At 46.1% G+C, this 10,772-nt stretch overlaps 1 protein-coding gene across 10 annotated transcripts in view; it reads left to right on the forward strand.

Annotated features, from left to right (window-relative positions):
* CEP250 (centrosomal protein 250) overlaps positions 1-10,772 on the forward strand; it is a 47,150-nt gene extending 36,378 nt beyond the window's left edge. For 7 of the 10 annotated variants that reach the window (XM_007474240.3, XM_007474242.3, XM_007474241.3 and 4 more), the window contains exons 24-33: positions 177-525; positions 799-911; positions 2,081-2,201; positions 2,672-2,793; positions 4,046-6,574; positions 7,942-8,055; positions 8,569-8,727; positions 8,859-8,960; positions 9,733-9,795; positions 10,145-10,772. In XM_007474240.3, coding sequence (XP_007474302.1) covers positions 177-525; positions 799-911; positions 2,081-2,201; positions 2,672-2,793; positions 4,046-6,574; positions 7,942-8,055; positions 8,569-8,727; positions 8,859-8,960; positions 9,733-9,795; positions 10,145-10,411 — 3,939 coding nt within the window. In that variant the 3' untranslated portion in view covers positions 10,412-10,772. The remainder of the gene's footprint in view (positions 1-176; positions 526-798; positions 912-2,080; positions 2,202-2,671; positions 2,794-4,045; positions 6,575-7,941; positions 8,056-8,568; positions 8,728-8,858; positions 8,961-9,732; positions 9,796-10,144) is intronic. The other 3 variants (XM_007474243.3, XM_056811778.1, XM_056811782.1) reach the window with 1 other exon arrangement.

Consider the following 10,772-nt stretch of genomic DNA (forward strand, 5'->3'; position numbering starts at 1 on the left):
TGAGGAAGCAAATAGACATTAAATGATTTGCCTGGGGGTACATAGCTAGTAAAGTATCTGAGGCTGTATTTGAATTCAGGCCTTTCTGATTTCAGGTCCTGTCTGTTGTTCCATCTAACCTACCTCTAGATATCTTCTCTACACTTCCTCCATTGAGCATGTTTCTTCCCTGGCAGGTACTGTTTCTAAAGGAAGAGATGCAGAAAAAAGAAGCTTCTCTTTTGGATCAAGAAATCCTTTTGGAGAAGTTGGGAGCATCAAAGAAAACAGAGCAGCAGCTGAGAGCCTCACTGTGGGCACAAGAGGCCAAGGCAGCCCAGCTGCAACTCCAGCTGTGCAGTGTAGAAAGCCAAGTAGGGGCTCTAATATTAGAGCAGCAGAACGGACATCAGGCACAGGCACAGCTAATGGGTCTCTACTCCATTCTGCAGCAAGCCTTTGGAAGTGCTATTGAGAGTCGGCCAGAGCTGAGTGGTGCGGGTGATGCTTCTCCCCTTTCCTGGAGCCCCAGAACTTTGGAGCCAGGTGGGTCAACTGCTAGGAAACTGATCATTTGGCCAAGAGCAGAATAGGCATCAAAGCAGAGCCAGGGATGGGACCCTGAGAAAGAAAAAGAATTAGATTTCTGTACTGGAGAAGGAGTAAGAGAAGACAACCTTTGAGTCCAGGCCAAAAGGAAAGCAATCAGATGGATATATTTAAAGAGGGATCTCTAACTGAATCTTAGCTTTTCCCTTTTATCTAAGATATCCAGTTCTAGAGGTAATACACCTGTCCTTCTTTTTAAATTTTTTTCAGGACAAGAGAATTTCCTTAAAAACCAGATTGCTGTAACGAACTTTACTACTGAGGATGTGGCATCTTTACTTCACAAGCTCCAGCGAGACCTCTGGCAGGCTCGTCATACTCGGGTATGTGTCCTCATTTCTTGTTTTGAAATCTCTACTTCCTACCCTTCTCCCTCCTAGCTCTTCTGCTTCTCTGATGAATGACAGAGAAGTAGATATAACAATCTAGTGTCACATTCTTGAGATCAATTCAGGCATTCACAGGGATTCAGTCCCTTTTATGGTGATTTGGCCTAGACCTAGATCATTTTTGGTTTCAAGATTCCAGAAAGACTAGATTGATTCTGGAGCTTCCTAGAAGATTGTCATCTTTTAAGCCTATGGTGTTCCCAGGACTAAGCTATATTCCTAGGTCCCTCCAATTAGTTATCCAGCCAATTAGAAATACTTATTGAGCACCTTGTACTATTTCCACATCTATAATGTAAGGAAATGAGATATGTTTAATCTCTTCTAACTCTAACATTCTGCAATGCTATGATTCCATATCTGACTTCCCATGTTAGGCACTATAGGAGATACTAAGAAGGATAAGTATGGTTTCTGCTCTCCAGGACCTTGATTCTGGTTGAGGAGGCAAAACATAAACAATAGAAAAGTAAAATGACTTTATAAGTGTTTAACAATAGTAGACAATAGTATGGGAATTGTAGTGATATCCAGGATGTGAAACAGATGATGAATACTAGAATACACTGTATAAGTTAGAATGTTTAGAGAAGACTTCCTGAAGGAAAAGAGACTTAAGTTGGACCTTGAAGGATAAGTAGGAAAAATCTCAAGGGTGAAGAGGACAGAAACAACCTCGGCTAGACTGGAACCACTGAATGACCTGGTCACAGTCTGAACCTCTGGGATTTGAAAAGAACCAGGCTCTCCTCAGAAATATAGCATACCCATGGTAGCCATATTACCCTGTTCTTTTCCCAACTGTTACTTGACATTGATGGTCTTGTCTATTACTCCCCGTTTCTACAGAAGAAGGTACTGCTGAGGGAACTGACTTATAGAAAGCCCCATGGTGGATACTGTGGGCCTAATAAGCAAAAGACACAGGGTCTGACTTTTCTCAAGGAAATTGGATTTAACTGAATAGGTGAAACATATATATCTGGTCCCACCTTAATATGGAGATTGCCGGTTTTTTTCAAATTTCAATTCTTTCTTCTGCCTTCATCATGGTCAAAATATTTGGTGAGATCCAAGATTGCCTTTCCTGTTTCTTCCTGTAGGATGATATGAAATGTCAGGTTGAGAAGCTGGAGCAACATCTGTCCCAAGCTGAGGCTGAGCGGAACCAGTTTTCTACGGAAATTCAAGAGCTTCAAAGTTTGCTCTCCCAGAATCAAAAAGGTAAGGTTGGAGGCCAGTACACCCTGGAATTGAATAAGCCTGGAGAGGGATGATAGTTAACAGTAAGAAAAGTAGGGGCATGGTATGCCCTGAGAGGATAGACTCTAAGTCAAGGAATCCCCTTATCAGCAGAGGCATCCATGCATCAGAGAACATCATTACTTTGGGCAGCATGTTTAAAAGTTGGGCATACCAGATGTAATAGGAAGCACAGATTGGAACAACAACCAGCTAGGTTAAGAATAGTATTGAAATGGCCGCTAGAGGCAGTGCTGGGACTTGGTAATAAGAGTACAGATGAGAACCTGAAGATACATCTAGAACTAAGGAATTGCCAAATTTTTAGATTTGTAAAAAAGCATATAATCTCCCTTTTTTCTTCTTTCCCTTCTAACTTCCTTCCTCATCCTCATCTCCATGCTTCCCCTTGCTATTTCTTCTCTCCACATCCCCTTTCTTTCCTCCCATAGAGAAATTGAAATGGGAGGGAGAGCAGAGCTCTTTGGAGACAGAGTTGGCTGTACTTCAGGAAAGAGTGGCTTCCCTGCAGAACAGTCTGAAGAGATCTGAGCAGCAAAGGACAGAAGCCCAGGTGAGGTGATTCTGCTTTCAGAGCTAAGTTTCCTTTCCAGGTTCAGAGCCAAATTACTTCTAAACCAGTACTAGAATAGTTCCCAAGGAGCCAAGGACCCTGGTTACTTAGCAGCTTTCAACTCAAAGCCATAATCTGCCCCAAATTTAGTTCTGACCACTCACTGCCCTGTCCCTTTGTCTTATTACCTGGATTTTGCCCTAAGGATTGCTAGTAGGATCTTGAAGGATCCTCATTTAATTTTGTTCTCTGTATTAAAGATTTTATTTCTCTTCAATTCATTCCCCAACTCCTCTGAGCCAGAATTTTGTGTGGGCATTGTGAAATATAAAAGATGAGACAAGGGCTACTTCTGCAATGTTAGTCATAGTTCAAACTATTACTCTTGCTCCTTTTCCCTTTTCTGTGCTGGTCTGCCTCAGTTTCCTCTTCTGTACTATTGGCCTCATGAAGTACTACCCCAAAATAGACTATTCTTTCAAACGCTTCCATCTGTGGTAAGTTTGTGACAGACCCCATTCTCTTCCTTTTTGTGCAAAATTGATTTTAATGGATGTCTGCCCTTGAATTTAGAAGAATATTAATTTTGTGACTCCTAAGAAATGGAAATTGGATGAGACTGAGAGAGCCTCAGTCAACTAAGATTATTACTATTACAAAGGAGAATCTGGGTCTTTTACAGTTTTTTTATTGTTCAGCCAAAATAGAAGAATCATCTCCTAATTTTATATGGATAATTTTAAAGGGCTAAGAATTTGGCCTTAATTCCCTAGTTGTTCCCCTAAGACTTTGTGCTACCTTATTCTTATTGAATAAGAATTATAAGGATGAAATTCCAGAGATGGCACTTCAAGCAGTAGTGAATGCTAATTGACAAAGGACAAAATAACCTACATCAGTCATTCTTCTCAAGGCCCTTGGGATGGGAACATCATTATTTTCAAAACACTAGTGTCCCAAAATTCCAAAATGTCAAAATTAGGTGAAAAGTACACTAAGTTAGGAAGCTAGAAAGCTGATGTGCCCAAAGTCAGGAGATTGTTCTTCTTGTGAGCCCTTTGAGTCCAAGGATTCTGCAGCCAAGTTCTTCTAGACTAGGTTTTACCTATAGTAGTATGACTTCAGACATAAGTCTTAGTAACTCAGTGATCTTTGTAGACTGGGAATAATTTGCTCCAGCCTTGCCTATCCTTTTCAGGGCAGAGAGTAACAGTGGATAGTCCATTTAAGATCTTTCTATTTCTGTTTTCAGAATGAGCAGGCAACATTGTGGGCAGCCAATGAAAAATTGGTATCAGAGGTGGAACACCTTCAAGCATCAGTCGCAGTCACCAAGGCACAAGCTAATGCCAGGGAGGCCCTGGAAGCAGAACTGAGAGCAACACACTCAGCCCTGAGAATGAAAAATGAAGAAGCAGAGAGTGAGCGAGAGAAAGCAGAGGCCCTAAGGAAGAAGCTGGCCCAAGGGAAGGCCCTGCAGGAAAATGTTGATCTCTTGACCAGTACCCTTTCTAAGAGAGAGAAGGAATTAGAAGCCCTGCAGGGAGTCATTCAAGAACTGGAGAAACAGAGAGAATCACAAATGGTGATGCAAGAACATCTGTCTCTGAACCTAAAGAAGAGAAGTCAAGAGCTGGAATCCCGGCAAGAACAGATCCAAGAGCTGGAGAAACAGAAAGCTGGACTAGAACATCTGCCTGTGGCCCTGGAACAGAAAAAGAAACAAATACGGTTACAGAGAGAGCAGATTAAAGAGCTTGAGGGAAAGCAAGAAACTCAGGGAAACATCCTGGAACATCAAGCTCTGGATTTACAGAAGAAAACACAAACATTAGAGTCCCAGAGAGAACATATTCAAGATCTGGAAAACCAGTTGGTCACTCTGGAACATCTGGTTTTAGAAGTGAAAAAGAATCATCAAGAAATAGAGTCTCAGAAAAAAAAGATTGAGGACTTAGAGAACCAGAGAGAAATGCAGAGGGTCACTCTGACCCATCTTACTTTGGACTTGGAGGAGAAAAGTCAGGAAATACAATCTCAGAACAAAAAGATTAAAGAGTTAGAAAAGCACAATGCTCTCCTGACAGTAAATCTGGAGGAGAGATGCCAAGAGATGAAGTCCTACAGAGACCAGGTGGAAGAGTTAAAGAAGCAAAAGGATCAGCTTACTTGGGACCTAGAGAAAAAAAACCAGGAGTTGGTCCTACAAGAAGAGAAAATTCTGGTCCTGGAAGATCAGAGAATGTTGCAGAACAGAGTATTAGAGGAAGACTTTGAACAGATGAAATTGGCCTTGAGGGAAAAAGATCAGGAAATTGAGTCTCAAAGACAGCTCATGATAGAACGGGAAGAGGAAGAAAAGGGACAAGCCAAGGCCCAACGCAGCAGCCTGGAGCATATGAAGTTGATCCTGAGGGACAAGGAGAAGGAGGTCGAGTACCAGCGAGAGAGGATTCACATGTTCCAACAGTATGGAGAACAGCGGGAAGAGCAACTACAGGGCCTGCGGAGAAAGATTGGGGAGATGACGCTGCTCTTAACTCAGAAAGATCAAGAGTTGGAGACCCAACAACAGCATATCAGGAGAGTCCAGGAGAGACGGGAGTCCAGGGAAAGGGCCCTGCAGGACCAACTGGAGAGGGTGCAGGAGGCCTTGCAGACCAAAGTGCAAGACCTGGAAGCCCTCCAGCAGAAGGCACAATTACAGCAGGAAAGCCAGGAAGAACAGATGAGCACTTTGCAAGCAGCCCTGGAACAGGCCAGGGCAGCTCTGGAGGAGCATGAGGAGGCAATTGAGGCTCACAAGGAACAGAACCAGAAAGTACAGCAACAACAAACGGCTGCAGAGCTGCAGGTTCAAGCTTTGGAAGAGCTGCTAGGAGATCTCAGGGCTGAGTTTCAGGAGCAAGAGAAGGTTCTGGAGACCCTGCGACAGCAGTGTACAGAGCAAGGACATGAGCAGGAGACACAGGCCTGGCACCAGCACACAGAAGCCAGGCAGTGGGAAAAAACTACAGCAGGCCAGGTCCAGGCCCTCAAGGAAGCCCTCAGAGTGGCCCAGGCCTCCCTTCAGAAGAAAGACCAGGAGCTCCTCCAGCAGGCAGAACTAAGCCAGCGCTTGGAAGGCAGTGCAGCCGCTTTGCAGGTGGCCTTGGACTCATGTCAGACTCAGGCCCGGCACCTGGAGGAGGCCCTGAGGGAGCGAGAGGAAGAGATCAGGGAGCAGCAGCTACAGCACCAAGAAATGGTACAGCAACTGCAGCTGGCCCTGGCCCAGAGGGATGGGGAGCTGAGGCAACTCAAGGAAAAGGGGCAGCAGCAAGAGGCAGCCCTGAACCAATCAGACAAAGGTGAGGAAAAAGAAGAGAAGGTCCTGAGACAAAACCTCAGGCATCTCCAGCTGACCTTGTCCAGAAAGGAGTTCCAGCTGCAGGAGACCCACCGGAGGCATGGACAGGAGTCTTACTATGAAAGCCACAGCCCAGAGAAAATGGAGGATGGGGAGGAGGAGGAGGTCTATGGGACAGGGACGATGGAGAAAATGTCCCTCCGTGAGATATCGCCTGTGTCCATGGAAGAGGCCAAGCTGCAAGAGGAGCTTGAGAGAGTGAAGAATGTCCTGAGGCAAACAGAGGCTCGGGAAATTGAGTGGCAAGAGAAGGCCCAAGCCTTGGCATTCTCCCTAGCTGAGAGTGAAGCCAGCATCTGTAACCTGCGTGAGGCTGCCCTATTCTTACAGGCAAAGACAGCAGAGCAAAACACAGAACAGCTACAACTTGAGGTCAGTTATTGGGTGGCCAGAGCATTCTGAAGTGCCCCCACCAAACTAGCTCAGGGAACATGTGTTTCCCAGGGTCATCAGGCATTCTGGGTCTGGTGAGGTTTGGGGTCAGGAGCTCAGGAAAGCATTGGGACTTCTCCTGGACAGTTAGCTCACTCCATGCTACCAGGTATTTAGTATGCTGCAGAGAAAAGCCAGATTCCTATAGGAAGGGAGGGAGGGAGGAAAGAAGGAAGAAAGAAAGGAAGGAAGGAATCTATCTACCCATCCATCTATCCATCCTAAAATGGGCAACAGGGACACAATCTCTAAGACCATCTTTCTTCTAAAGCACTGCTTTAGTCTTTGGGCCAACCCATCAGTCACCTTGCCCCTTCAGACTTCACATAACAGTTTGTTTGCTTCTCCTTTATTCACCTTACCTCACACTTTTCTCTAATGTTGTTATAGCAGTGGTGTATTTCCCCTCCTGGACTGTGCCATGAGAACAGACACTTGGTCTTAGTTAATTTAGCCATGACTCCCCATTCCCCCTTACCTACCTCCATTCACCTAGCACAGCATTCTCGGTACATAACAGACACTTCACATATGTTTAAGTTGTACTCAGGAACTCCTTTTCTGCTCTCTGTTCCTCTTTTCCCTATCTATATCCTCAAATAATCTTGACAGGGCAGAATGGAGGGGATACTTCCCATCACTCATGGGGGACCAAGCAAGAACACATTAACTCTGGAGTTGGCAACCTCTGACATGTGCCCAAGATGACACTGGGTTGTCACTACCACAGCATACCCTCTTGCTTTTGTTTGCAAGAGATATTTCCTGCTGTTGCCTGATGCTGCTATGAGTTGGCATATGATCAGGCTGATTTACATCTCTGCAGGCCTGGTACTTCAGAATAAGAAGGATCAGTAGATCATTTCAGGAAGACTTCCCAGGTAGCACTTGGCCCTCATGGTAACTGCCCAACTGATCTTCCATCCAGGGGGTGAATCCATCCTTCTCCCCACTCTCAGTATAAATTGAGCACTTAGCATATACCCAGCCCAGTCACCAAACCGATCTAAAGAGACATGAATCTGTTCCTGGGAGCTTACAACCTTAGTGACAAAAACATACATGGAATGAAATGAAAGGCATTGTTACCTGTTTCCTGTGTGTCAAGTACCATGCTAAATTCTGGGAATCCAATAGACAAGTTGGACAGCTCATGCTACCAAAGAGCTGAAATTGTAACTGGGGAGACAGCACCCAGATAAGGGCTCAGCTGAAGGCAAGGCCCTGGGGCACAAGCGAGAGGAGGATATGGCTTTTCTGATGATCTGAACTGAGGTGACACCTTTGTTCCCCCCACAATGACACAGGAGCAGTTGCAGCTCACAAGACAAGCTCTAGAGGATGAGCAATCCCACAACCGGGGCTCAGCTTGGAGGACAGAGCCAGAGATCCAGGGAGATGAGGGTACTTCCCAAAGAAAGGTGAGTTGTGTTAGAAGAAGTAGAGGAATAAAGAAAAAAGGTGACTCAGTAGAGCCACAGCCAGACTCGGAGACAGGACATCTTGTATTTAAATGTGACTTCAAACATGTCATCGCTATATGATCCTGGGTAAGTCACAACCCTAGTTGCTTAGCCTTTACCACTCTTCTGCCTTGGAACCAACACTTAGTATTGATTCTAAGATGGAAGGTAAGGGTTTTACTTAGTTTTGGTTTTGAGAAAGAGAGAAAAGAGAATAGAGAGGAGGGAGAGAAATAGGGCAGAGAGAGAGAAAAGAAGAGAGGGGAGAGAGAGAAAAAAGAAGAGGGGAGAGAGAGAAAAAAGAAGAGAGGAGAGAGAGACCAGTCTCTGGAATCCTGTACTCATCCTGGTGGAATTGGGACTCTGAATACTCTGCCTGGGAAGTGGCAGTTTGATCTCTGGCACCTCCTCTTATTCCTGCCTTGGCTGAAGGGCTTCCCAATACATCTCACTGGAAGGTCTTTCCTTCAGGCCACAGGACCAGAGGATGATGGATCTTGTACAGAACTTGAGAAGACACAGCAATGGCAGCAAAGGCTAAAGTATCTGCTACATGCTATGGCAAGTCTAGAGCATGAGAGGAACCGGCTTCAGCGACACAACTTCCAATTGAGGGTCACCTTAGAGCAGGTGAGTGATTGGACCTCTGTTCATACCCAGGCGGTTCCTGAAACTTCTTCTGACCTCCTGGCTTTCTCCTCCCCATTCTCTTCCTCTGACACCCATACCCAGGACTGACCGTGTCTCTTACCTGGCAACAGGTAGAACGGGAGCGGAGGAAACTGAAGAGGAATTTTAACCGTATGACCCATACTACACCTCCCCTGCCTAGGGAGACCACAGCCCTCACACCAGGCCAGAAGGTATTTGTTTTCCCTGATTCCTAGGCTAGTTAGGGCCCTTTGTCAGGGTAGCTAAGAAAATGTTCCAGAAGTCTACAGGGGGAATAAGAACTGGGCCCAATTTGGAGAGTGGGTCAGTAACTTCAGCCCATCCAGGAGCATCTCAGGATCAAGTTCAAGGTGACTAAACGGACCCCTAGTGCCCATTCTCCTGTTAGCCTCCCAAGCTCTATGCCAAGGAGGAAGAGGCCAAGCTTGACCTAACTAACCCCACAACCTCTCTGTTGTATTACATGGTTGTAATCCCCACTCCTTTAGGCTTCAGAACCCTGTCGTTGATGCCACTGTGGAACCTTCCACCCTTCCTGCCTCTACCCAGAACAGCCGCCTTGGGCACCTTTCCTTACCTAGAGTCTCCCACTCTAATCTGGTGGTTATATAGTTCCTATATATAGTCATATAGCTTCTATGCCATCCCGTCCAGTCCTCCCCAACCAGCAGAACCAGGTGTGCTCACATACCACAGGGGTGGGCAAAAGGAGGTGAGGGAGTCACTCATCTCCCAAGCGTTTCTCCCTCCCTGAAGCCTCAGGGTACCCAGACTCCAGAGCACCAGGGTCCTCTTTACAGCACTGGGCAGCCCTTGAGGAGAGGCCATGAGAATGCCGTGCCTTTTAAACTATGGCAGCCATACTCTCCCTCTTTGGAAGCCAAGGAAGACAAAGACCCTGACTCTCAGGGTGGTAGGATAAGGTGGGTGACTTGCCCTGCAGAGGTGTTATGTTTTTCTCAGCAGGAGAAAGGGGGACAGGAGAATTCCTCAGAATTGAAACATGTGGCTGAGTTACAGAGGCAGGTGAGTGCTTAAAGCTTTAGTGTCCTTTTTTCTTTTATTTACCCTTTCTGGAAGCTCAAATTAACTAACATATCTTTATTTAAGCTCTGGCTCTATCAGTCTTGTTCTTGGGAATATTGGAGACAGAGGGGAATATGATGTATAGTCTCTGCCCTCAGGATCTTTTAGTCCAATTGAGAAAGACTCAAACAACTAGAGGTCAGGATATTACCAAGATAGAATCGGGTTCTAGGCCACCCCTCATTTCTCAGAGAGCCAAGGACTTCCTGTTGAGGCATGGGTAGGGATCTCATTACCACCTGGCCCTAGGATGAGGCCAACCGGCAAACATCCCTCTCACTCCCCACAGGTGACAGCCCTGCAGACACAGCTGGCACTGGAGCGGCAGCAGAAACAGGACTACATCTCCCGCTGTGTGCAGACAAGCCGAGAGCTAACAGATCTGCACCACAACCTTTCCAACTCACTGTGGGCTGTAGCTCGGGCCCCTGAAGCCAACATCCTGGAGGCAGAGGCCCGAAAGCTAGATAAGTCACTGACCCAGAGCCTGACATCTTCCGCACCATCCCCACCCTGCTGCACTCCCAGGTCAGCCCAGGCTACCTCCCGTAGTTGATGATACATAATGGGGAAAGGTTTCGGGCCAGTGTGAGAAGCCTCAATTGACATAACTGTGAAGGGCTCAGGCCCCTTCCTGCAATTATCTTCTGAAGGTGAAGACCCCTATATCTTGCCCAAGTTTGCCAGAAATATTAGAGCCAGTTGCCCAGTGCCAGAATCCAAGGCAGGTCTACTAGTACTCTTAGGTAGAGGGGCAAAGCCATAAAGGGCAGGGTGGCCCCTTCCCCTGATGCCCTCCCTGAGCAAATGCTTACCATGAAAGGGATGAGCCCTGACTGAGATGTACTCCCAGGGGTCTAATATTTATTGAATCCATCCATTCCACCTAACCTTATAATAAAGTATTCTTTGTTTTC

The sequence above is a fragment of the Monodelphis domestica genome, chromosome 1, assembly GCF_027887165.1.
Source record: "Monodelphis domestica isolate mMonDom1 chromosome 1, mMonDom1.pri, whole genome shotgun sequence".
NCBI lineage: Eukaryota > Metazoa > Chordata > Mammalia > Didelphimorphia > Didelphidae > Monodelphis > Monodelphis domestica.